This window comes from Leuresthes tenuis, unplaced genomic scaffold (genome assembly GCF_036924035.1).
Source record: "Leuresthes tenuis unplaced genomic scaffold, fLeuTen1.0.hap1 SCAF_8, whole genome shotgun sequence".
NCBI lineage: Eukaryota > Metazoa > Chordata > Actinopteri > Atheriniformes > Atherinopsidae > Leuresthes > Leuresthes tenuis.
In genome coordinates this window covers 22,227,470-22,254,372 of record NW_027325362.1, presented here as the reverse complement: position 1 = coordinate 22,254,372, position 26,903 = coordinate 22,227,470, and the positions used below count along the sequence as shown (strand labels likewise).

Below are 26,903 nucleotides of genomic sequence, written 5' to 3'. Positions count from 1 at the left end.
CTCAACCAGTCACCACAGACAATTTACTAATGACTAACAGATCCTAACACTGCAAGCTGTAGCTCATCTAATTAAGACTGCTGCTACTGCTTGCGGCAAAATAAATGCTATAGTGTAGAATGCGGTAAAATGTAGGTTTTAAAATTGTGACAAGAAGCAGCTATCAAACCCTTATTGCCACTCTAGGTATAAGTTGGAAGTTAAAGATTGAATTGTTGCAGAGCACAAAGCATACACTGGGAGAAAAAAAAGCCATGAAACTAGTGTTGTTGTGTTGAGAAGTGATGCTCATCAAATATGCATTCAGTCAGTGAAATGAGCCTCATACCTATTCCTGTGGTGACACAAAATATGAACATTTAGAGTAATTATGTGAGAATTAGCTTGCTCCACATAACCCGTGAATCTGGTTTATGACAAAGTCAGCCAACTCACAAAGAGGACGTATTTTCCTGTGTCCTTCTCGTTCGCTCCAATATGACTGACCAGATGCTGAGGTCACAAAAAGTGGCGGCTTGATGGTAATGACACAGCTGTTGAATTTGGGTTGCTGGTAGGGGTGCCAGTGTTGCTCCAGATGGTGCCTGTGGGATGGAGTTTGATTTGAGAAGAGGTTTTTGGCCAGATGCTGAGAGGTGATTTGGTGTAGCCAGATGCTGGGGTCAGGAGATCTAGCAGAGAAAGACAGAAACACAGCTGGTTACTCTAAGTCCTGGGTCTCCCCAGCTCTCTCCAAACCAGGTCAGAAATATAGCTGATGATGTTGCTAAGAAGAAAAACAGATATGAGTCCCTTCTCATGTTGTCACTTTATCTTTGTTTTGTGTCCTCATTTTCATGTTTTGGCCATCCTTCACTGGTTCTAGAAACATAGCAAAGGTTGTGAGTCAGGTCCACGCCTTCCAGGAGGCTGTGTACTCATACAGCCCAGACCTAGACCTGCAGGCCTACCTGCGCCGACGCATCGCCTGGCTCGCCACCTCTGACATTCACCTCTTGGCAGCTGACAATGATGCCAACTTTCAGCCATCCAGTGAACGTCAAACGCGAAGGATCCAAGACACACTCAGAAGGGTGAAAGCCACCTTCCAGTGAAACCTGCCTCAGTCACATTTCCCATCCCTGAGTTAGACGTCCCAACCAGGTCAACACCCCATGTCAATGCCCAGATGCTTCTGTTGTTCTGGCAGCAGAGCTTGAGGACTAGAAAACTTTTTGTGACATTAGATTAAATGCTCCTTAATTTGAGTGAATATTTTCAGTTTAGACTCCCAGGCAAACTTAATAGATAGTTCAGTCTACAAGGTTCTTCTTCATCCGTTTGCTTTTGATATTAGCATCCCTGCATAATGTCAAAAGTAACAGATGATATTTATTGATTAGAAATTACTCTTTCCTTGGTTCGTACTAAACTTTTTTTTATTTATTGTTTGTGTTGTGAGCATGTGATAATGCTGTTGTAGTTCCATGTACACATATCTGGACTAAACATGGCGCATGGTATCAAGATTTAACTACCAACAGAAGCAAGTAGGGAACTGTAAACCAGGGGTTCATATTTGTTAAAATGAAAATGGTACTGTTTGGAGGAGTGGCACAACTATAGCACAATAAGCGCTGTTATAATAATAGTTTCTAATTATAGCATTGTTATGACCATTGGTCCATCAGTTTGATCTACATTGAAATGTCTGAACTATTGAATTAATTGCCAAGGTAATTTTGTTTAAATAGTCTGGTTCCTAAGAGATGATTTTAATAGATCTTTGACTTTGGCTCTATGCCTATTGTTCAGAATTTGTAACTAGTATCCTGTTTCATGGGCTGTTATATGTTCATATTCCAACCTGGATTAATTGTAACATCTGTAGTTATACAGTAATTTTGTAGTGCCACGATGAAATTACTAAATTTAAAAAATACTTTGGTTTACGGCCCAATGACTTAATGTACGCAAAGTACCGTAGAGTTTATGCTTAGCCTCAGAGAGCTGCTAGCATGGCTAGCACGGCTCTAAGAACTGGACACTTGAATTAAGGATGATGCCAGCTGACTAACAATGACAGTTTTAAAGCATTTCATTAATGTTTTGGTTTATGGGCCTGTAACTTCAAGAGAGCATTTTAGCATGCTAACTGTAGCATTTAGCACAAATAATTGCTGTGTCTAAACTTTAGCTTTAAACAGCTGTTAGTATGGCTTCTAAGGAAAGGAAACAAGTTTTGCCTGAATATCATCCATGCTGCTCAACCAAATCAAGACTTCAACAATGCAAAGGTCATTAATTCTCTTTTGTAACTCTGTGATGATGAGCAAATTAAAGTCAGTGCCTCTATCGTTAAAGATTTCTAAAAGTTTATTTTATGAAGTGTTGCCAACTACTTCGCAATACTCAGCCCCACAAAAGCCACTCCTGGGATTGAAACGGGGGTTTAGGAAAAAGTGTAACATAATAATTCCAATGAGCCTGACAAAAAGACTGATAGAAATAGTTATGGAATGAAAATAGACAGACGCATTCAGTCTGCTATTTACCTCTGCACTGCCTCTGCAATCATTGCACAGCAACCTGGTAACATGTATAATTTGTGGAGAAACTACTATAATTCACATAAAGAGGGAGGTTGATTGGAGTTACAGTATTATCTATATTGCAGCCTCCCAGCAGGTTAAGCCCATCATGCCAGTTATTTAAATTGAATCAACTTGATATAGCTGGATTATTTGTCAGTTGTAGAAAAAGACAAAAAAAAAAAAACAGCAGAATTGAAAATGTATTAATTCATTGGTTATCTATGTGCATTACACCACATAGTCTGTTAACCGATTAAGAATCTAAATTAAATTACACGCCTAAAGTGATAAATGAATTTCTAATGCTGATTACATTGAAGCAACACAATGTGTAATAAATGTATTCATTATCAGTAGTGTGTGGTGAAGGGCAAATAGACAAGATTCAGTCATGGAGAAATCTTACCATTACAGAGCAAATGATGGAACATAATGACATGTCAGTGTGCAAAATGTCATTGGAGGAATGATGTTCAGCCAACGTCCATTTTTCTATCTCTCTGCCAGCTCTCTCTCCTCTATGGTTATGTGCCATGAAACTCACCATGGAGATGGAATGTGGCGTGCTATTAAGATTTGCTTAATTTATCCAAATAAATGAGATTTTATAAGCCCTCTCTTGCCATGGCGTATTATTGTCAAACAGTAAGCATGATGGAAAGGTGATATGGCACATTAGAGCCCGGTTACACCAGCCACTAAACGTTGGATTGGTGGCACAGCTGAAGCTCGGGCTTCCCTCCTCCTACAATTCAGGTGTTTATATTGTATGGTAATGGCTTTGTAGCTTCCCATGCTTCTATCTGATGATTATCTGTGGTGTGACAGTTACACTATATTTTGAGCCCATATAAATATAAAAAAAGATCTGATCACAAGGGCTCTTAATCAGTTTTTCATAGATGCAATGATCAGTCTGTCTTGACTAATTGAATTATTTTAGTTTCAATTCATTATTGGTGATAACTGGCAAATCGACCATTTTATACAATAAATAATTTTCTGAAATCTTATTAAAAAGAAATATGAATAAAAGCAATTCATTAGTAAGGCTTCATTTTTCGCCAAATCAGGCTTGCAAATTTGATGAAGGGGATTACATGTGGAGAACAACATTAAGTGTAGCTGGTATTAAATACTGACAGGAAACTATAGGCAGCAGACTTGGTAGTTAGTTACTGTAACTTTTACAGTCACTTTATTATAATTTATTTAAAGTTATTTACTGCAATTACCATATACAGGAATATACAGTGTTTTGTGATAATACAGCAATTCATCAGATGAGAAAAATGCTATAGTGTTTACAGTTCATTTATTAATTAATTGCATAAATTTGCATAGGAACAGAATGCAAGGAATAGAACATAGAAAACATATCAAATCAGTCATTTTACCATATCATGAAGATTTTTAGCTTATCTTGAATTTGATGACAGCAACATGTCTCACAAAAGAGTCAAACAGTCCATAAATGTCTGGGAACTCGGTAGCAGTTGCTGGACTTTCCGGAGAAGAATGGTGCCCCAATCTTCACTGATAAAGGATGCTCTGGTTAATTTTTTGTTGTAGTTTGTGTTTCATGATGCATTAGATGTTTTCTATTGGTAAAAGGTCTGGACTGCAGGTAAAGCACTCCAGCAACTAGACTCTTCTACTATGAAGCCATGCTGTTGTAGTAGGTGCAGTATGTTATTTAGTCTTGTCTTGCTATGCAAGGCCTTCCCTGATAAAGTTGTTGTCTGGATGGGTCTAAAACCTTTATACCTTTGTAAAATTTATGGTGCCTTTCCAGATGTGCAACTTGCCAGTTCCATAAGAACTAATGTCCCCTCCCATACCATCGGAAGGTGAAAAGATTTGAACTGAATGCTAATAACAAGCCATATGGCCCCTCTGTTCTTTAGTCTGGGGGAGCTTCATGATTTCCAAACTTTATTATTAGATTTAGAATAATCTGAAAACAGAACGGCTTTCCACTTTGCCTGAGTCCATTTTAAATTAGCTGTGGCCCAGAGCAGATGGTGGTGTTCTTGGATCATGTTCACACATGGCTTTCTCTTTGCATGATCGAGCTTTAACCTGCATTTGTGGATGGAACGGTGAACTGTGTTCACGGACATTTCTGGAAGCATTGCTGAGCCCATGCACTGATTTTCATGACAGAAATCGTGTTTTTAATGCTATGCTGCCTGAGGGCCCAAAGCTCAAGGGCATCCAATCAATATTTTTGATGGTGTCCTTTGTGTACAGAGATGTCACCTGATTCCCTTTTCATCATCTACAGTCCATGATATCATCAGAAGATTCAAAATCTTTGCAAATTTAAACTGAAAAATATTGTTCTGAAATTTGATGACAGTTTTTTCCACAGACTGCCCAACTTTATTTCTGTGAGACTCTGCCTCTCTAAGATGCTCTTTTTTATACCCAGTCATATTACTGGCATGTTACCGATTGACTGCATTAGTTGCAACTGTCTCAATCTGCATCTTATCATTATCTGTGTTTTGTATTTTCTTGTCAGTCTTGCCATTTCCTCACCTTCCTCAGTCTCTCTTCTGCCTAGTCATCAGTTCCACTCCTTTCACCTGTGCCCACCTATTCTCAGTAGTACCATGTCACCACTCACTCTCCCCACAGTATTTAGTCTCCCGGTTTGTTCATAGCATTTGTCAGATATTCCCCGTCACTGATCTTGTCTACTCATGGTCTACTTAAGTTCTTGTTCTTCATGTCAAGTATGCTTTGTTTGTTCTTTGTTTTTTTGTTACAGTTTTTTTAATAAACCAAGTTTTACCTACAATCTGCATTTGGGTTCTCTCACCTTCTCGCCTACGCCTCGAACCATGACAGAAACTTGTTCCTCCAGTTGTTCCCCAACTACTTTGCAATGTGTGCTGCCATCAAATGCAAGATTAGATGTATATTACATGATATAGTTAAATGTCTCACTTTGAACATTTGACATGTTGAATAAAATATGTATGTATTACATTTATAAATCATTTTGTTCTGGTTTCATTCACATTATACACAGTACAACAACTTGAACAACGTCATTTGGTTTCTGTAACCTCAAACAGACAATGCATATATATATTTTTTTCTTTCTCAATCGGCATCAGAAACACGTCTGAGCTGTTGAAGAGGGTTCATGGAGCTCGTCAAACTCAGGCGAAATGCTTAGACATTCAGTATGGTGTTGTCCTAATGAGTAACACGAGATTTGTCCACAGAAAAATAAAGCCACTGCTGGATTTGCGTTATCCAGGCTTGTGATCCTGATTGAAAAAAAAAAAATTAGAATACAAATCATAACAGCTCCTCGCCTCGGGCGGGGGTAGAGCTGAGGAAATGGGCTCAGCGTGGAGGCGGCGTCCCGTCCGTTTTTTATTGTTATCTAACGGGATCAGGGCGCATCTTCAAAGCCGCGGAGATAAAGAGTCCCAAAAGGCTGAATGGACTCCAGCCTCCAAAGCGACAGATCACCGATAAAGGAGACAACCAGGCCCAGCCTCTTATCTGCTTTGTTACATAACTAAACGATCAGTTTAGTGTTATTGTCTCCGACTGCTGCACGCAGAGACCCCTCAGAGCAGGGCCAATCAAACGGGTCTCTTGGAAAGAAGCTGTGGGACCAAAAAACACATGAGACGATGACTGCTTTATCATTTATCAGCAATACAGAAAGTGGAAAAAGGGTGACACCTAAAAGAGTAATTGAAAATGATAAGCTATATATAGAAGAATTGGACTGATGTAATATCTGCAGCCGTCGGTATGTGACGCGCCTCAATACAATGATTCCTTAAGTGTTTTCTGTGGGTTTGTTTGCTCTCACAGACTTTCCCCGGCTTCCTCGCGGCTTGTTTTAGCTTATTTACATGTGAACGCGTTCTAATTGTGTTGCTACTGTAATGCCTTTGATCTCCAATGTTTGAAGTGCCTGTGCCAAATTCTTCTTCTTGGGTCGCTGGCGCCAGCGCGCACCGGGGTATCAAAGATGTCAGATGTTCCCTATCTGACTGCGCAAGTGCAACAGTCAAGGGTAACTTAGTTACAGTGCTAAAATAATGTCATGATCGCACCAGAAACTGTTTCAACCATCCGATTTTCACTTTTACGATTTTATGAACTTTCATCGGGCTTGAAAGCACATTCAAGCTGAATACACTCTAATTGTTTTACGTTAAATCTGTTCTTAATCATCATTCATTTACAATACCCGTTCAAAAATTGGCATATGAAAAGCAACTGTTGGACAGAAACGTCTAGTTATCACAGAAATGCTTTCATTTAGGGTTAAATCTGTGGTTGTTTCCTACATGTCTAAGGCTGTTAGATGCTTGGAAGTAGACGCAGATTGATATCAAGCTGTAAAAACAACTCAGAGTGTACTATCACTGCTATAACTACAGACCCAAACTGCAGCCTGTAAAGTTTGTAAGGTAACTGTTAGGCCGAATCAATAAAGTAACAAGTCTCTGGAATAGCGATATAGTGGAGTAAAAAGATTTGACTCCAAAATGCAGTCGGATTTGCATGAGAGGCAATACTATCAGTGCTTTAGTCAATAAGCTTCCTTGCTCACAGCATGTTCTCCTGTCTGTGGGGTCCAAATGAAAGTAGACAGTCCTCCGTCAGAGAACTTAAAGCCAGTGTGTTCTGTGCTTCTAGATTTGAATGAGGAAATATAAGTTGGAAATGTTTAACCTTCAAAACTCAAACTCTGGGCCAAATATTGAGAAAGGTCCTGTCCTCCGTGCTTAACACTGTATGCATGCAGCTGCAAAAGTATGTGGCCCACACCTCTGCAGGGGACCAGCTGTTCCAGTTGCCCCGCACCCCCAATTCACCACTACAGTATCGTCTCCAATTGTATGAGCAGACTCGCAGACTCGGTGGCGCCAGGTCCTCACACACTCACAGGATATGTAAAGACTTCAATAACGAGCCATTATTCCCTAATCATGGGGATCGATCAGGCGTTAACAGGGGCCTCTACATATGCAAATCTCAGAGGGCCAGGACCCTATAAATGCTGGCCCTTTGCTAGGAGCAGCTACAACACTCTCCCTTTGACATTTGGTGGGTTTACAGGTCACTGAGCAGCTCTGCGAATATGGTCAAATACTTTTCTGTGGACTGGCTGGCCCAGAGCCATCATAGCACTGCGATGACCGAAGAGCGCGGATTTGGCACGGATTCTGCACAGATGTGCAGGCCTCATGTTCCCTGTATGGTGCAGCCGAGCGCGCCGACTTTTGGTAAAAGTTACCTGCAGCCAAAACCCAAACCGTCCAAGTCCACTCAACCACACGCAGAGCCAGAAGAGGCCAGGAGGCTGCACGACTCCAGTCCGTGCTCACCCTCCCATTCAGAAAACTGCCCGTCACCAAGTAAGTAGCCCGAGACTCTTAACTTTAAACCAGCTATTTAATCTTGACTGAATTGCAGAGGCAGATTTGTAACAATTAATTTCGTTCAGTTTCAGAAGGCAGCGGGTATTCCTCCGGGTATGAGAGCGAAGCTGCTTCCTCTGAGTGTCTCTCCGTGGATGACGAGGGGGACAAAGACAGACCTCAGCGCCGTATGCGCACAAAGTTCACCCCTGAGCAGATCAGCAGACTAGAAAAGATCTTCAGCAAGCACAAGTACCTGGATTCTGGGGAGAGGGTGAAGACGGCGCAGAAGCTGAACCTCACAGAAACTCAGGTGAGAAAGGAAATATATTTTGTAGCCTAACATTTAGTAAAGTAACGGGAGTGTTCTGCGCTCCTGGATGTTAACTTTGTCTTTGCCTCTTCTCAGGTGAGGACCTGGTTTCAGAACAGGAGGATGAAGCTGAAGCGAGAGGTGCAGGACTACCTGGCTCCACAACTGTCGCCGGTCACGTTCCAACCTCTCCCACCGGTTCAGTACCAAGCAGTGGCCGGACAGCGACAATACACCGGACGGACCTTTTACCCGCTTCCCGCCCCACAGCTGCTTCTCCAACCGCAGATGCCACTTCCACACTCATCTCAACTCATGATCCAACATCCGCATTTTTACTAGGAAAAAAAGATTCAGAGACTTTTCCGACCAAAACACTTAATAATGTGCAATCCCGACTGTTTTTATCTGATGTGTTATTTTTGTTTGACATAGTCTAAAAGAGGCTAAAGTTGTATATAATTACAGAAGTCTATTTATGATTGAATAAAATTTATCTTCCAGTGCAACAACTGACTATTTATTTACACGTGGTACCATTATTCCATCTGATATCCTAATCTTTATTGCAGGATTAGTTTCACGTGAAGAGATCATCCCGTCTTTCATTTCACTTAAAGAGATGGTGGAGGGAGGAGGGGGGGGGCATCATAGCTCACTGTATGGATATCCTAATTTGATTCACCATGAATATCTTAGTATGAGGTGAGATCAGTCAAACCAACGCATAAAAACAAATCATAATAACTTAAATCGAAGAGCCCTGGCAAACTTAACGGTAAACAGCAAATTGATGATGAAGTCTCACATGTTTTCCTCCCCCCGCCTTTGTATACAAGGACCGACCATATGCCCTGCTTTCATTGTCAAAGTCTTGTTTGTCCCCATTTCTGCACTTCAAACGACAGCTAACGGGGAGATCATGGTGGACAATTAGTCCTAATTAAGCCGCTCACTGATGAGTTTACTCTTACCTCAGGGGCCCCGACCTGGCTCCAGAGAGTCTGTGGTTTTGTGTGCCCAACGGATCTGATCTCTGGGATCTATATGTGAAGTGTGAAGCTTCGGGTTGAAAATCTGACTGAGTGATGAGCTCTGTAGATATAAAAGTTTGATTTGTGACAACTTCGAGATCATTAAAGAGTCATACATGTTCTTTTTATCCGTGCAGAATGTAGGACATGACGCTGTTTCTATTAAAAACCTCTATAGGCTACAGTGAAATGATTAGTAGACTCAAACGGGTTTTAAACAATAAATTTTTTTAACGGACTTTGGTTTGAAAGTAGCAGCCTTACAACGCCCTGTGTGTGGGGCTCTGTGGTGCCCCCGAGGCAAATGTCTCATTCAAACAAGATCAAACGGAACTTTCTCACCTTCTGTCGATGTTTTCTGACTGCGGTCACACCCACCGGCCCCCTCCATAACAAAGGCCTCACCTCCAGGTTGCTTGATGTGCAGACAGTTGGGCGCTTTTGTGGCTCCCAAACTCACTCACATCTCCTACGGCCTGCATCTTCAGCAGGGGTCAGACTTTCAAATATGACTTATTTGAAGCAAACTCCGTGTGGCTGTCGGATGCATTCAGTCATTTTGTTAAAGAGGAAACATTTGCATTTAGACTGTCAGGGAAAAACAGAAACTTAAAGCAAGTTCTTTTTGAGTCATTGGTCTTTTATTCGCAGGCGGATGCAGACCTGAATTACTTTATGCAGATCCCATTTAGGCAGAGCTCCCAGGTTACTGATACTCAGACTTACTGGCGCCACAGCATCTTACGCTTCCACGAAAGTGAGAAAAACTACAACCCAGCCTCCATTAACCTCAATTACAACCACCATCAAGTTTCTATCGTTCCGCTGAGATACCTTTGCATATGCAAATAAAGAAGTGTGCCCCTCCTATATAGCTGCTAAGAGTGACCCTCGCATATACTAGTGTGCTCACTGTTTGGATGCAGAATGGCAAACTTCTCAGTGGAATGGCTTTCCAAAAGTTATCATGAAGAGGGAACTCTGCAGGCTCAAGGTGCGGCGCTTCATTCAAAAGTTCACAGTGAAATGGAGGAATTTGCAAAGCGATTGAGAAGCCGATACTCTCCGACCTCACCAAATAGTGAGTTCCTTGATAAACTTTGTCTTGAGGGCCGAGATCGACGGGCCCTTTTGAGGGCGTATTGATTTTGAGTAAATTAATTAAGTCGCATTGTTTTCCTTTTCAGACAGCTGCGGCTACGCGTCGTGGTCTGAGAGCGAGGTGGGAGATGATAGCGAGGAGGAAGCCTCAGCTCTGCAGCGGAGGGTGAGGACTAAGTTCACCTCCGAGCAAATCAGAAAACTGGAGAACACCTTCAGCAAGCACAGATACCTGGGAGCGACCCAGAGGAGGAAGATCGCAGAGAAGCTGAACCTTTCAGAAACTCAGGTATGATGTTAGTCGAGAGGCACTCTGATGTGGTACTGTGGGGGTCTCCAAAACAGCTAACATGGGGCTCATGTTGCAAATGATTTGAACATTTCCAACTGTACTTAATGTCTCCCAGGTTAAAACGTGGTTCCAGAACCGGAGGATGAAACTGAAACGGGAGGTCCAGGACACGCGTCCCGCCTTCCTGACAGTCCCTGTCGCTCTGCTTCCTCCTTTGCTGTTTCAGCACCCTCTTCTGAGCGGACAGCTCCCAGCCAGCTGCGGGCTCTTCCCTCCGCTGCAGCCGCTGCTCAGGACGCCCCATCCGGCTGCTCTGCACCACCACCCCGCCGCCCTGCCACCCACACACTTCTAAGATGATGAAGTCTGGGTGTTTCTGTACTGTCTAGAATCTAGATATTCCGCCATTTCTCTCTTTAAAAGAGGGGTTTTAAAGTTTGACATATAATAGCTTTTGATATTTCTGAAGCACTACATTATTGATGTAAGTTGTTTGATTCAAATGACTTAATTGATGCTAATGTTATTTTTTCTTGTGTCACAAATAAAACTGAGTTCACTGCTTCTGTTTCCTCTTCAGTTCTTCGTCTTTCAATCAATACATTGATCAACTGATACTATTTAGTTAGTATCATGGCCTAGCCATTCATAAGTATATTTGCTGTATAATATATGTGACGTGAGGTTTAAACAGATTTCGTTTTCAGATAATTATATCAGAGATTTAAAGTTTTGAAAATGAAAAGACAGTGTTGAAACTTTTGCTTGGCTCTGGTGGATGAAGCTGGGTCAGAGACGCCTCGGAAGTGGTAGCAATCAACACATATCAAGGTCACATGATCACAGCCGTTGCCAGGTTCAGTGTGTTGTGATATGTTGGGGCACCCTTGAACTGTAACAGAAGGAACAAACAGCACAGTCTAATATTCCTCCTCACGACTGAGGAACTTCTAGTTTTTACAAAGATGGGTCAGAGAGATCAGAGACAAGTATCAGCGTACATTTAATTTCCTTTATAATATACGTGTAATACTGTAGCCCAACGTGTGGGACACACCCAAAGCTGACCGTGATGGTGTGGTGGCTGGACATGACAACTGTATTAGCTGCCTGGGACTTTCTGATAATGGCATGGCATTCGTAAAATGAACTTGGGCCAGTTTACTGAATATCTGGAATTGAAGCTTGAAGATGTTATTTGTGTTTCAAATACATGGGCCAGACGTGGCCATCAAACAGGCCAAGGTTGTCAGGCACCAGGTAGTTTCTAGATCAGGTATTTTTTTAAGAAAGGGGGTAGAGCAGTTTGTCTGTCCCCGGCTGCTGCAGGCGAATATTTTCACCTGACGTCCGGTGGCAACGCTTCAAGCAGTTGCTCCCTCCGCTGGTTGTAGATTTGCACCTTCAAAGGGACATCAAAGCAGAGGTAACAGCTAGATCATTGAGATCCATCGCGCTCAATTGTGTGACGATTGAACTGTTCGCACTTACTTGAAAGACGCAGAGGGACGGCGCCTTCAGGTCTGCCTGAGGTGTGTATTGCCTCACGTTAAAGTTATTAGTCGGCACCAGCTAATTGGTCTACTGATTGTCGTAAAGTTTCTGTGCCTTTTTCACTTCTGATTTTCAGTTACTGCTGTAGGGAAGACGTGCACGTCTGACCCCATTTATACATTGCAGCCACAAAACCGAAAGCTTGTTTTTTATTCTATTAGGAGACCCACAGTTAATTAAAACCAAGGGGCATGATTATAAAATAGATGATCAATCATCCAAGCATCAGTGACTACTATGATAATTATGGAGCACGTTCTGTACAAACCCCCTGAGAGTGATAAGCTTCAGTCTGCAGCAGTTTCTCCTGGTGCTAATAGAGACATGAGCATCAATAAATGATCCATTGTGAGGGGGCAAAGAATCAGTGAACTGAATGACAATGAGTGTTTGGCTGATCCCTTTTGGATCAGGTGAGTGGGCAGGTAAGAAGGTGAGAACAGTCTGAGTGAAAGCTTCAGTTATGTTGCTGCAGACAGATGGGAGCCACGGCTGGCTGATGGGGAGGCACCAGTGGTCACAGTAAGTACATCCCCTCCAGTGCTGCAGTGCAAATGTTCCTTTTTTTAAAATATCATTACACTTCTGCAACTTTTCACCCATCTGAGTCTATTCGGAAGCTGATATCACTCTCCGGATTGAATGTGGACATAAAAACACATGTTCAGTTTATGTAACAGACAGCATCTTTAAAAATGAACATAGTGGATCAACCATTATGGTTTGTGACGCTGAAGAATATTGCTTGTTGAATATTCCTCAGTATATTCAAAAGACCAAGAGCTTGAGCTATATATATATATATATATATATATATATATATATATATATATATATATATACATAGAACATTTAGTTCCCCTCCACCTTGTAAATAAGACCTTGACTACAGATTCTGACTGGACAGACCTGGACTGACCCCTGGAAAGCATTATATCTATTTAACTCGCATGTTACTTTCTCCTCTTAATCAGCTGTTGGAGACATTTTCAGCATTCTACTTCAGATGTACACATATGCTTAGAGAAAAAACATCATTGCAAGTAGACATTTATATAAAAAAAAAGATAATTTCCAAAATATTGAACCAATGTATTTTTGTGTTTGACCCTGTGCTCAGTTTGAATCAGGGGCCACATCTCATGTTTCACGTGTTCATGAGTCCCTCTGAAGTTTTCAGATTATCTTATTTAAATACCCGTTTGATTGCAAAAGAAGAGTAAAGATGCAAACCCCTGAGAGTTTTTTTGTGCCTTGCTGCATTTGTACTGTAATATAATGAGGATAATGTATGTGTCACAGTTGTTGGTACTTTTGATAACTACGCTTTTGAAGTATTTAGCTTAGTTTTACTTTAATCTAACATTTTAATGTTTAGTAGCCATTTGCTGTATACTTTTTTCATCAAGAGTAAAAATGTCATCTTAAAGTAAGAATAAGGAGCTGAATATTCTTGTTAAAGCAGCAATACTTAGGCAATTTCCAGGCACTGTTGCCCATCAGAGTTGCCTAAAAGATTGCCTAGTGTATCACCACCCTAAGTTGTGAATGTGCAAAGACATACCGTAAAACTTCCAAATGTAACAAACAAGACTCCATGACATGTCCAACACAATATTTAAAGGCACAATATCTTTATTTTTTTTTAGAAAAGAAGACAAAAAAATACAAGACACAAGCAGAACAGAATATGTCCACATTTACAAAAGTCATGACAAAAATACTATGATGACATTGGAGCTATAATCAAATTTAAATCACAAAAAATCTCGAGTACTAAGTGTTTGAGAATCTTTGCATTCTTTCTCTGGATGTACAAGGAAATCAGGAGGCCAGTCAGTGAGTGTGTGTGTGAGTGTGTGCACTCTGAGGTCAGCTGTCGAAACGCAACCGATGAAAGGCTGTCTGCTTGGTGGAATACCTCTGCAGCCCCATTTTCCCATGCCTTATGCCTCTTTAAAGTTACATCTCAAAGAAGTATATGCATAGGAAAAAGGAACAGCGAGTGCAACGAGCCCCGTTGACCGTGCCGCTGCGTGCCGCTGCATGCTGGAACCTGCAGGACGGGGGTGACAAAAGCAACCAAGTCGCATAGTAACTACATGTAAAATAAATAGTCTTTTGCTGTCTAATTATCCAGAACATCTGACTTTTTTAGTGAATGTGCAAAAATGAACTACACTTCTGTTTAAAACAACATTGCTCAGGTAGAAGTTTTGAAAGTTTAAAAATTCTGTTTCATATGAAGGAATCAGACTATGAAATGAACAGAGCTAGAGAGGACTTACCTCGTAAAGGTCCAGATGAGTCTCTCCTGGGAATGCTCGTCCTGTTGGCCATTTATCCCTCCACAGGGACCTTGAAGATGTTTAGCAGAGACAGAGTAGCTGTTGTCTGTGCCCACTCAGCATTTATCCTCTCTCCTTGGTTTCAAGCCATGGCAACACACACGTGAAGATGCCTCTGGAGTACAAAAAAAAAAAAAAGCCTTTACTTTGTTACAGTGATACACATCGCTCAGATTACTTTGCAAAGTTCATTGTCTGTTATGCCCAAATCCCTCTCGTTAACAATGAACTTGTTACAGTTATTATCTCCTATCTGACACAAGCTGCAGACGTCAGAGGCAGCGCACAGAGGAAGGGAAACATCTAGGACGACTTGTTCCTGCTGGTGGAAAAGTTTCTTATCTGCTCAGGGTTTTTTTTTTTCATTTTTCATTTCGCTCCCTTTTCATTCTCCTAAAGGAGGGGGCCCCTACACTTTTCAGCCCTCAAGGTCTCTAGACAAGGACTCTCAGGGTGTGCTGAAGTGAGACACTGACATAAGCGCACACACCTACACTCACAAGCTGTGTTGTGTGTGGCGGGAGTGTTATGGCATGTCAAGGCCAGTGCAACCGGCTGAAGATGAAACTGCTCCCTTCTGTAAACCTCTTGCACCACTGAGAGCAGGTCATGGAAAATCTAACTTATATGAGCCCGATGATTGAGCTGAGGTCAACTCATCATACAACCCCATAACAGTGATGTCTCAAAATCCACTCCACATTTCTTTATATGTTGCAAGGAAAATTGGAAATAAGTGCGACAACTTGTAAACATAAATGTAAATACACTACATGAGGCAAAAACAGAATTTCTAACAAGGTTGAAAGTCTGAACCCACTCGGACAAGCTGTTTTGTCATTTATTTAAGTAGTCTTTAGGAATAGTTCTTCAGGTTTCTTGCAGGACATTCCAAAGCTCTTCTTTGGATGGATCTGGGGAGGATTCATCACTTCATAAGACCTGTTGCCACTGATTTTCAGTCCATTTCCTGTGGAATTTGGCATACCTCAGTCTTTTGTCCCTGTTTCTCTTCCTTAAGTATGGCTTCTTAACAGCCACCCTTCCAGAACAATAGATGGATTAACTGAACGATGCATATCTCAGGGTTGTGTCAGCACTTTGATTATTTTTTTTCCTTTTTCTTAAAGACATCACTTGCAGATACTGTTCATCTGCTGTTGACAGTTTTTTTTTGACCTGTCATTTCTTCTTTTGTCCTCCACTTGTTTATTTTCTCAGGTTTTAAGGACACATTATGCATCATCTTTATGATATGACATGTTTTCAGCTAATGGCTCTTTGGGAATCACCTTGTTGAAAAGCTATGTTTATGCCTGTGAAACTGTGTTAAATTTGGTAGTGTAACTAAAAAAATGGGACCAAATTATGTGTCTTTGTGGGTGGCTGTTGCCTGTTGTGTGTAGACACAACACTGGTTCATTCCTTGGGTTCTGTGCTTTTTTATGCTTGAATAATTCACAGGTCAGTTTTAAGTATCTCAACAAACAAAGAGAAATACCTTCAGAAAGCCTGGAGAGCTACTGCTCAAGAGCACCTCAAAAGATTACAAGAACATCTGGTTCTTTGGAATCAAAATCTAAAGAAATGAGAGGCGGCTCAAGATTTGCACAGTACTGGTAACAAAAAAGGGTTGCTGTGTAAATTGAAAACCAAAGAATGCCAAGATATTAATACTATATTAATCTTCTTTGCAATTTAAATCAGTACAAAGAATTGTTTTGTTATCCTGTGGCTCTCATGAGGTACTGGAAAAACTTCTGGTTTAAAGTGGAGGGAGCATTAGGTTTGTTATCAGAGCACAGTTCCAACGCCGGTATTTCTTGATTTTATAGTGGTGCTTTAGTGTGCATGGAAGGAGCAACTTATGCATCTGTTACAACATTTAAATGGATCGTATCTATAATCATTTTCTACTCCTATTTTATATTCAAGGCGTTGTAGAGTAGGTGCCATGTTCACTCATTCAAGTGCTTTTATTCTATACGCTGAACACAAGTCTCTGTCATGCACACACTGATAAGCACGCCATGGGGTTCAGTAACTCCACTTCAACGCTTCATCATGTGGACTGGAGATGCAGGAGCCGAACAACTCCTCTGATTGATACAATCATGCGGGTTGCTCGTATCATAATCTGAAATGCGATCCAAAATGGCGTCCTGTAAAGTACAGAACCTGCAAGTAGCAGGAAGGAAATATGAGCAAACATCATTCTCATGTGTTTCGGGTGGCAACACACAGTGCTTTCAGTCTTTCTTGTGTTCATGATGCGTGTTCAAAAACAACTTATAGCACTCTGAGTTACTGTCAGGTAACAACATGACAACACTTTACTAAAACACCTTTCAGGTTGGGTTCCAGACAATAACTTCTTCGATAGAGTTTAAAAACTAACAGTTAGGGCTAAGATACATTATTTTGCCATTTTTAACCATTCAAATGCCATTGCTCTCACAACCACTAGAGATTGCATATTGTTAAACCTAATTGTATGTTGTATTGGCCTGCATGAAGTAATGCCCCATGGAACAAGGTGGCCTGTAAATGTTTTGAAACTAAAATCCTATATCAATTAAAAATCTCTTCCAATGATGGGGCACTGCAAGTTGTATAACGTTAAAGTCATTTGAAGCACTGACTGCAACCATCCTGCCAGTAAGAGATAAATATGAATCCTTAAAACCACCCCTTGGGGGCAGCAGTCTCAAACTCAGACGGGCAGCAGACTCGGGTAAAACATAATTTCTACTGTATTCATCATAATATGATAGTAAATATTTATTCATGCACTCACAATCACAATTAGGTCCAGGTTTTCTCTGTATAGCAGTGCAAGGAGTGCCAGAGAAGTAGTGCTGTGGCTTTTAGGTGTGAGAAACACAGAACAATTTTTTTCAAGGTCTGATGAGCAATGGCCTTTGTGTGCTGCCCACAGAATATGCAGTAGTCACGCAGAACCTGTCTGCTCTCTGATCAATATATTCTTTAAATATGAGGTACAGGATCAAACCTCATCTGCTTCTTCTGATCTGCAGCACAAACAAAAAGAGACAAACAAACAAGGCAAACAAGTGTTCCTCAGCCACTGCAGCAGTCCTTCCTACTTCAAGCCGTCGACTCGTTCCGAGCACGTCTCGGGAGGGCCAGCTTTTTAATTGGGTACACTTCAACATGCAGCCTCTAAAATCCACTCTTGTTTTTCTGCAAAGCGTTTCATTTGAGGGAGGCAAATTTGCAGAGTTAAGCACAAAGTCTCACTCCAGAGGAAAGAAAAAAAAAAAGAAAGAAAAAGGCAACAATAGCTGCTTGTTCGTCGGGAACACATCTGCCACAGGAGCAGGAGAGAGTTCACTCAGCACATTTCAGAGGCAGATTGTGGTTTAAGAATTTGACACTTTGACAGGATGAGAGTACGATATTTCCTGGATCACAACACAGCAAACAGTTGTAGTTCTTTTTAGGCTTCAATTGGCAATTTGGGGGATCTGTCATGTTCATTAGCAGCTAACAGAGGCTTGGTGCGCTCTGCAAACATAAGTTTGACTCAAACTCTCCGGCTTTGTAGGTTTCTGTGTTTGTCAGAAAGAAAAAAATAGACTTATCAGATAGATACTAATGCAAGCCAGTCTGGGAAGATGTTTATTATCAGCCATGCTTTGACAAAATGTTAGGTTCAAACTGACAATTATCTCTTATAAGTAATGGAAATCTTACTATTGGCATAAGGTATTTCACAAAGAGCCCTTCAGTGAACCTGTTTTCCTTCAGTCTTACACTGATGTTTTTAGTAATATGACACAGGCATTAGGATTGCCTCTAAACTTGTCTGGAAGTCTGGTCAAATAGTCCTTTTTGCTTTGAAAGATTCCTAACTGAGAAATATGACCCCAAAGGCATCTTAGTGGCAGCCATGACAAGATCTGTTGGAATTCTCTGAATTCTAAACAAAGAAGCTCCAATGCAATTTTTGTTGTTGTTATCATCTCCTTTATCGTGTGTAAGTGTCACGTGACTTTTCCCTAAGATATGAAAGGAGATAATTCTGTCCAACAATATGTTGCAGATGCAACATTAAAAGCAATAATGTATTTGTCTTCAAGCAATGGTAACAGGAAATCATGAAAATCAGAAACTATCCCCCCCAAAAAATTATGTGTAGGCATAACAACATGTATTTACACTGAAATAATTAACTCTAATGTTCAGGTGGGCAACTGCACGTAAAGTGTCAAAATGACAACCGTCAAGGTGATGGTAGCTTAGTAAAATAATGCATTTCTGTCAGAGTTTTTTTTAATTGTATCGACGTAGCTCTGATTGCTAGTATTGTGAAACCAACCAGGAAGTGACAAAAGTGTTTTCATAATTATAAAGTGTCATTGACCCAATGTAATCTGGAAGGGAAAAAACTATTGTCGCATCTGGGTGTCAAACACACGTTTGGCATGTAGTCGCCCCAACAAACCCCCCTCCTCCCAAAGTCCTAAAGAGGATTTTATGGCTTGTTTAAAGAATCACTTGAGAATGACAGATTAGAGATAGATTAGAGGACGCCTGTATGGGTCATATTTAAAGGTACAAATGACCCACTCTTTGACTTAATGGTTAAATCAATATGAGAACAAGAGGGTGAGTGTGAGCACCCTGTAATAACCTCTTTCACACGTGTGGCTTTTTCTTTCCATTTTAAATTAACATCCTAATGATTAATTCATATTTTGTATTATATCTTAAAATTTTAATGTGAGATATATAACTTAGCTTCAGTGACACAACATGATAAGAACATCTTAGGCAAAGTGGTGTGTTTGTTGTAGTGTATTTTATGAACATCAGTATTTTCATTACAGCCGACTGATATCCCAGCACAGTGTGGAGCCCCTGTACACCGAAACGATGTGAAGAACCAGCACCAGCGAAAGACCTGCTGCTGGGTCTACTCGTGTTGCCAGTGTCTCAACAAACAAAAGAACACACCAGGGAGAGGACGTCTAACTGCCGCCCAAGATGTACACTCTGCGCCTGTGCAAGAAGACAAAGCTTTCCAAAGCAGAAGGGAGCAGAAGTACATCCATCCACCCATCCATTTTCTAGGCTGGAGCCTTTCCCAGATCTGGAAATTCTGGATTCTGGACAGATCACCAGTCCATCACAGGGCCACTCTGACAAATTAAACAAACTATCATCCAAGCTCAGACTCTCTCCTAGGGTCAATTTAGAGTCACCAATTAACCTAGCATGCATGTTTTTAGGCGGTGGGAGGAAGCCAGAGTACCTGGAGGCAGTAGTACATACACTATACAGTAAGGCAAACCAGAGGACCGCGTAAAAAAACACAAACATAGTAGCGTGTTCTTTGATTTTGTAAGGTAATATCAAACAGAACTGGTCTCTCTCTGAGTCAGGGTCATCAGTTAGTCTTCGTTTTTATTCATTCCTCGTAAACATTTTGTTCTGCATATGTTGCATGTTTTGGAGAAAGGAAGATGACAAATGAGAAGAAACTGTGTCTGACATGTTAAAGTTATCCACTTGCTGTCTGTTGTCACTATTCAGCCAGAGTGAGCTCATTCACCAACAGCCATGATGCAGATTCCACAAGTTGATTTGACTGACAATCAAAGATGCTGACTGAGTTCAACAATTGCAAAGGGGTGCCCTACCATAAAAACACAAGAAATACAAGAGAGATAGACGTTGACTGAGGCTCCAGACATGTCTGACAGCTAATTGTTGACTTGGTGTATAAGGCCTTTAAGTGTTGTTTGATTCTTTTTGACACATGGTTGTGTTTTCCTCTGCTCTCACACATTTCTCCCACCATATTTTCTTAACCTAACAAAACATTCCAAGGTAAAAAAAAAAAAACTGCTTAAGTAATCACTTTAGATAATTTGAGGTTATCTAAAAATATATATTGGACTCTACACCTGGGTCTTTAAGGATGAAAGCTGACTTTATGCAGTGAGGCAAAAATCATGATCAATAAGGACCAAGTTAAAAAAAAAACGGTAAATATGTAACTATCACAAGCCTGGCAGAATGTCAGAAAAGCATGAACCTTCATTGGTAAAATGGATTTGACACTTTACGACTGGATCTTTCCCTCCAGCTATTTTTCAGATCTTTTCACAACCTTTACACTGCGTGTTAAACAGAAGCCTTACAGTTTGTAACATGGACGTTGACTCCTTTTTGGTTTATCATTGAGGGAGCTTTAGATTAAAATGTTACAGCATTAAATATTGAATTTCCAAGACATACACAGATTAGAAAAAAAACAAAGTATTGCACAGACTACAGTGTAACCTACTGAACAATGATAGATTCAGCCTCGGCGAATATCTGAAGTATGCTGGTCCAAGGCCAAGCAGATACAGAACGCCCTTATTGGTAAGACCAAGCTAAAACTGCTGTTCCTGCAACATTCTTTTCTGTCTGAACATTTAGCTTCATTGCAGCAGGCTTGGATGTCTTTGTCTGTCTCTCTTCCTTTGCTCCTCTCAACAGTTGGTGAATTTTAACTTCCCCTCCTTCTGTTTCCCTTGTTGGGATGCTGGAGATGCAGTTAAACAGATGGAAACAGGGGGAGTTCCCTGAGCCCCTGTAGCAGGGGCCAATCTGCATCAGGCAGAGGGGGTGACAGAATAAGGCCATGTGGAGTTGAGACAAGCACCTCAGCCAGGTCCTGTGTTGAGCTGGGGCCACTGTGATGCCACCTGACTCCCAGTAGGACGCTGGTGAGTTCAAGCATCCGCTGGTTAAAAGTTCCCCTCACAAGTGTGAATGTGGCTTTTTTTTTCATATTTTATGTAGGTGTGTTTATATCTGAGAAGAGGAGAATGGGGAAAAAGAGCAACATATATGGAAAAAATGATAATCACAAGACCCGAAGAATTAAGAATTTGAACCCTAAATTAAGTCCATTCCACTAAAACAGGCCCACAAGATGTTTTTTTTATTCAGTTATGCGTTACAAGACATGAACAAAATCTAACAACAATATGCCCAGGGGATTCTGCTTTGAATCTTTAGAGTACCACCTACAGTCTCAGAAAGGCGAGGGAAGACATGCTGTTTGCTCTATGTAGAGGACTGTAGGAACCAATCCAGACTGCTTTCAGTCAGTGGGTTTACATGATGAGATTAACTTGATTATAGCTATAGTTGGGTTATGCTCCTTATCTGAGCAAGGGTAATTATCCTTTGTTACATGGCGGTGAATGAATCGAATCACTGGCACAAAGCATTCCATACCACAGTAGATAAGTGGCGCTGTACCCATTTCAACTATCTAACAGAGCCACTTCCGGTTGGCATCTTCACCACCACCAACAACAACAAAACGAAGGCATTCGAGAAAGATGGCGAAAGAAGAGCAAGATGAAGCTACGTCCCTCTACATTTGTGATGAGCATGGTTATGGCACAAACGCGATGCACATTCTCCATCGCGTTGTTTATTTCTTTCTGAGGCGGCAACAACAACAGTATTCTTGTCTCCTTCGACTTCCAGGTGACGATCGCGGGGCAAAAAATCTCGAGCATGCGCAGAACGCTCGATCCTGTCCACTGTCGTCTCCAGGCACGTTAAGTGGATCGAGTTATCCCAGGGTCTTAAGTCGTAAGTAACCCGATCCGATTCAATTTCTTGTAGGATTAAGTTTATTACATGAGCTCAAGAACTCAATCTTATTGTAATTTAGCCATTAATCCGATCCGATTGCCCGCATGTAACCGCACTGAGTATTGCCATACAGCTAATTTGCATGTGCTGTGAGAACTGAGGAAATGATAAGCTGGCAAGCTATGAAGAGCATATAGCCCGGAACTAATGACCACTTCTCCTAATCTTTGAATGTGCTTATATAGTCCTGCTTACATCTCTTACATCAATGGTCAATGGCTAGCAGCTAGCAACTAGTGTAGATCAAACGGCTGCTAGCCACTGCTGGTGGGAGAAAATGCCCTTAATAAGTAAAATGTAGTAGCTACAACTAAGTCCTTTTAAAGCCATGAGATTATTTTCCTGAAAAAGATTTTGATATCTGCAATTTTGTGGCGTACAGATGAGTTTTTAAGGTATTAATAACTGCTCAAGTGGGACATTGACATCTATTGGCATCTACATTTTAAGTAGAAAACTCCAATTTACATTTAGGACTAATCTTACTGGATGTAAAATTGTAAATTTCCTGTCTTCAATGTGCAGAAATGTATTTGTAGTGGGCAGGTGGCAGTAATGGAAACCTGTCTGTGATGATTTCGAGCTGACTCATTCATGTGCTCATATCATTCAAGGCAACAAACCATGCTGCCTGCAGCCATATTGCTTCTCTCTTAATCTATGTATTTTCTGGGTCTGACACGGTGTTAGCAGGAGCTTTAGAAACATGACTGCAGGCTTCTTTTATAGAAAAACTGCTCATTCCCATTCAGCATGGAGACCTGAAGACACAGTTCAGGGCTGCACATTTTTACACATACGAGAAAACATGCATTAAAGGTTTGATAATCAGCTCATGGCGCACGGACAAGCTACTCACAGCTGTGAGTAGCAGTGATACCTGTGAAATCAAACGAAATCATTGAGGGAAATTACTTTTTTTTTTCTTCAGTCCTTGTGACTTTTTCCATCTTCATTCCAGTACTTTCCCGTCTGCCTTTTTCTCTGTCTCCGGTGGTGGCTAAATCAGACGACAACTGTGACTGTCTGTTGTTGTCAAAAGACATTTCAATTTGGTGGCCTTCCCCAGAGTCCGGGCAAATTACCACTTCAAAAGGCCCAGGTTGCTCCCAGTGGGCTCGGCCCAGCACGCTCTCTCCCCCCTCCCTCTGCCTCTCGCTCAGCTGCTTAGCAATGCTGATAAGGGCCCGGCCTCCTCTCGAGCCCGCTTGTCCCACTGTACTCAACAAAACTCTCGGCAGAAAACAGGGAGGATGCTTCATTTTTCTTCTGCAAAGGTTCATGTCTTTATTTGGTGGAATGCGTTTGTTCTCAACTGCTAAAAATGTCAGTTGCTCAGGGATTTTCAAAAAGTTTTAAGTTGAATTTGTGGTTTTTCTTACTTAGTTCTTTTGTTCCATCTATCTTTGAGCTGACACAGTCAGACATGTCTTTGACATTTATCATGTGAAGCTAATTTGAAGTAAGTCATTTTCTTCACTAAATGACTTGTTTTGGAGCCCTTTTTGTTTGTAAGATTATTCTTGTTTCTGTGAAAAAACACAAGAGATCAGTTTTACTGTTTTCCTTTATGCCTGTGCCGTCATTCTTACGGCACCATGAATCTGAATCATAAGAATAAGACTGCTGTGGCACATTACTTCCCTCAAAGGTGAACCAACAGGCAATAACTCTCCCAGCACTAAAACCCAAATTGCTCACTCACTAAGACACCATGGATAAAGACATAAGCCAAGACCCTAAAATGTGATATAAAATATAAATGCAGGGATTAACTGCAGTAGAAAAGGCACAAACTACAGAACAAGCTTCCTTAATGCAGTGAAAAGATTGATCTGTGTTAACACAGATTTGGGTAATGCGTTTGCTGTTCCGCTTTGTAAGTTTTTGTTTTGCTGGCTGAATGAACAATGACTGTCTCTCTCATGCAGCTTCCCTTGTATTATCGCAGGGACTATGATAAGCCTTGCAGTGAGTTAAGCAGACATTACTGAGCCTGGCAGGGGGCTGATAGAGAGTGCAGGCACACTGTTGTCTGAGCTGACTGACCCTCTGGAGTCTCAATACATCAACAGCGTTTGAACATAACGTGCTGCTGTTTGGTTTAATCAGGCGCCATGGTGAGCTAACATAGTATTAAAGATTAAAGATTTGTTGAATTAAACATCAAGTATTTGCATATTTTTAAACCATGCTGGAATGGGCCTAAGTTCTGGTTGCTGCATAGGTGAAAAAACAAAAGCTTAAATTTTGTCTTATGTCCTGAATGGGCTCCTACAAAGATGTAAAATGACAGCATAAAATAAGTTGTTGCATAAGTTAGGGGCATGGAGACGAATGCAGGAATGGAATGTACAATCTGGAGGCCTTGGAGTGAAAATGTAATGCGGGCCCCTGTTGAGTAAGAATACAGCCTTGTAATTTGCAAACGATATTTCTGAAAGGTAGGGTTTTTGGGTCCCCCATGAGTTTGTGGTCTCTGAACAGACCTTTCCTTAAACTACAATACATTTACAAGAAAGGGCTTTCATTTTCTGAAAAAATCTGCCTGCTAAACCAAGAACTCTACTTCAAATGTAATTAAGTGGTCTCACAGTGGTATTTGTCAAGTGTCATAGAAGTTGGCAGCTTTCATCCTGACTCTATAACATGCATTTGCTGCTGCTCATTACACTGGATGAAAACATCAGTGTCCACGCGGGAGAGATCCCCATTCACCGTTTGAAATTAACCGTACTCCTGATGAAGGTGGGTGCATTTTTAGTTGAAAATTTCCAATTCTTGTCACTCTGCTGTCCGGGGCGATCTACTACATTGATGGAAAGGGTCTTAACTCTTCAGATCAGGGCACAGTGACAGTGATCGGAAGTTTTTTTTTACCCCAGATACTACAGAACACATGCCCTCTTTCGCCAAGAACATAGTTTGTTTCCAACCGTAAACAGGAATTTCAACTGCCCGGAGACTGATGCTTTATACCCAGTGTTAGAAGATTTATTTGATCATGTTTCTTCTCTGTATATTGCTCATATACATTGGATGGATTGTTGCACCCATACTCTACACTGTGGTCTGTTTACCACCATTGGCTGTAGTAAAGGTTATTTACAGTCGTGTGAAAGAGAGTATGTCTACTTTCAACTACTTGAAGTAATTGTTTTCTGTTATAACATTATTAGTAATTTTGACCCACTCTTCTTTACAAAGTTGCTTCACTTCATTGAGGTTTGCAGGCATTCATTTATGCACAGTTCTCTTAAGGTGCCACCAAAGCATTTCAGTCAGGTTGAAGTCTGAACTTTGATTGAGTCATTGCAACACCTTGATTCTTTTCTTTTCAGACATTCTGTTGTTGCTTTGCTTGGGATCGCTGTCTTGTTGTATGACCCAATTTCAGACAGATGTCTATAATATTTTTATGTCCAAAGATATCAAAGCCCAAACCATCAGTCCTCCATCAGTTGGTATGAGGTGTTTATGCTGTGTTTGGTTTTCCCCAAACTTGGCACTGTGCTTTATGAGCAAACATCCCTAATTTGATCAACCAATATCTTCTGAAGAATTTTCTGCAATTCTTTCTCAAGTTGTTCTTAAGAAATTTCTGAAGAAAAATACGTCTTCGATTCATGAGCATGTTCAGAGACAGCAAAATTGTTCGTATTTTTGCTCTTAGATTGATGAATGCCAATCTCCTCGTAAATATAAAGGGTGAAAGAGCCATAATTTGTATAAGTAAACGCCCGGAAATTATCATAAAAGGGCATGAGACTAAAGGGCCACGTGCAAGCCCATCCATCCATGCCTGTGGTGTGCTCCATTGTGGAGCGAGTACGTGCATGCATCTGATTAAATAAAACTTCCTGGCGAGTCTGAGGTTAGTGGTGTTATTAACCAGGGGATCTCCTGAAAAAAAACCAAATCATAATAAAACGCCCCTGTTGTAGAAAATTTTAGTTATTAAAAGATATGCACCAATGAGCCATGTGCCACCAGCCTGTTTGAGGCACATGCTCACGGAGCTGAGTCGTGCGCTCTTCCCGGGAAGTGGGAGACCACATTCATTAGATGGTTCTGGGAGTCGTGTTGGACATATATGAAGTCATATTGCTTGCGCCTGAGGTACGGGAATGGATCTAGTGAGGGTGCTTTAATGCGCATGTGTGTGCAGTCTATCGCACGGTTAGCCTTAGGAAGGCCAGCAATAGAATTAAATCCACTCTTGACTGTGACTTGTTCTTCAGCTGTATGTGGAAACTTGTATTGTGTGGCCAATTGATTTACTGCACCCACAACTCGCAGGAGAGCGTGGCTTATGGGCAGCTTTGATATGCCCAGCCTGTCTCCCAGCTCCCACTGAAATGTTCCAATGGATAAAAAGCCCAAGGTCGAGAGAACCTGCACATATGGTGGAACTGAGTTGGACCGCTGTGTATGGCTCTGCAGCGCTGGATCCAAATAATTGCAAAGGTCCTTGAGAACGGGTCTTGGTAGCCTAAAGCATCATATATGTAGATACCCATTACTCTTTGCAAATATGATATGTTCCCTCTGTAGGGCATGATCTGCAGCATTGTGCAGCAACAGTAAATATGCC

At 41.2% G+C, this 26,903-nt stretch overlaps 3 protein-coding genes across 4 annotated transcripts in view; all 3 read left to right on the top strand.

Annotated features, from left to right (window-relative positions):
* The window catches only part of LOC140313359 (kinase non-catalytic C-lobe domain-containing protein 1), a 42,127-nt gene extending 36,631 nt beyond the window's left edge, over positions 1–5,496 (top strand). The window contains exon 31 of one of the 2 annotated variants that reach the window (XM_072391433.1): positions 866–5,496. In XM_072391433.1, the coding sequence (XP_072247534.1) occupies positions 866–1,094 (229 nt within the window). In that variant the 3' untranslated portion in view covers positions 1,095–5,496. The remainder of the gene's footprint in view (positions 1–865) is intronic. The other variant, XM_072391434.1, reaches the window with a different exon arrangement.
* A 110-nt stretch (positions 5,497–5,606) lies between these two features.
* On the top strand, positions 5,607–8,877 carry vox (ventral homeobox). The gene is made up of 3 exons (XM_072391435.1): positions 5,607–7,975; positions 8,065–8,291; positions 8,388–8,877. The coding sequence occupies exons 1-3, from the start codon at positions 7,699–7,701 to the stop codon at positions 8,631–8,633; spliced, it is 750 nt and encodes a 249-aa protein (XP_072247536.1). The 5' UTR covers positions 5,607–7,698; the 3' UTR covers positions 8,634–8,877.
* Positions 8,878–8,991: 114 nt separating this feature from the next.
* Positions 8,992–11,154, top strand: vent (ventral expressed homeobox). Its single transcript, XM_072390303.1, has 6 exons — positions 8,992–8,996; positions 9,271–9,345; positions 9,463–9,465; positions 10,252–10,406; positions 10,513–10,715; positions 10,834–11,154. Exons 1-6 carry the CDS (start codon positions 8,992–8,994, stop codon positions 11,071–11,073), a joined length of 681 nt encoding a protein of 226 aa, XP_072246404.1. The 3' UTR covers positions 11,074–11,154.
* Positions 11,155–26,903: the final 15,749 nt, after the last annotated feature.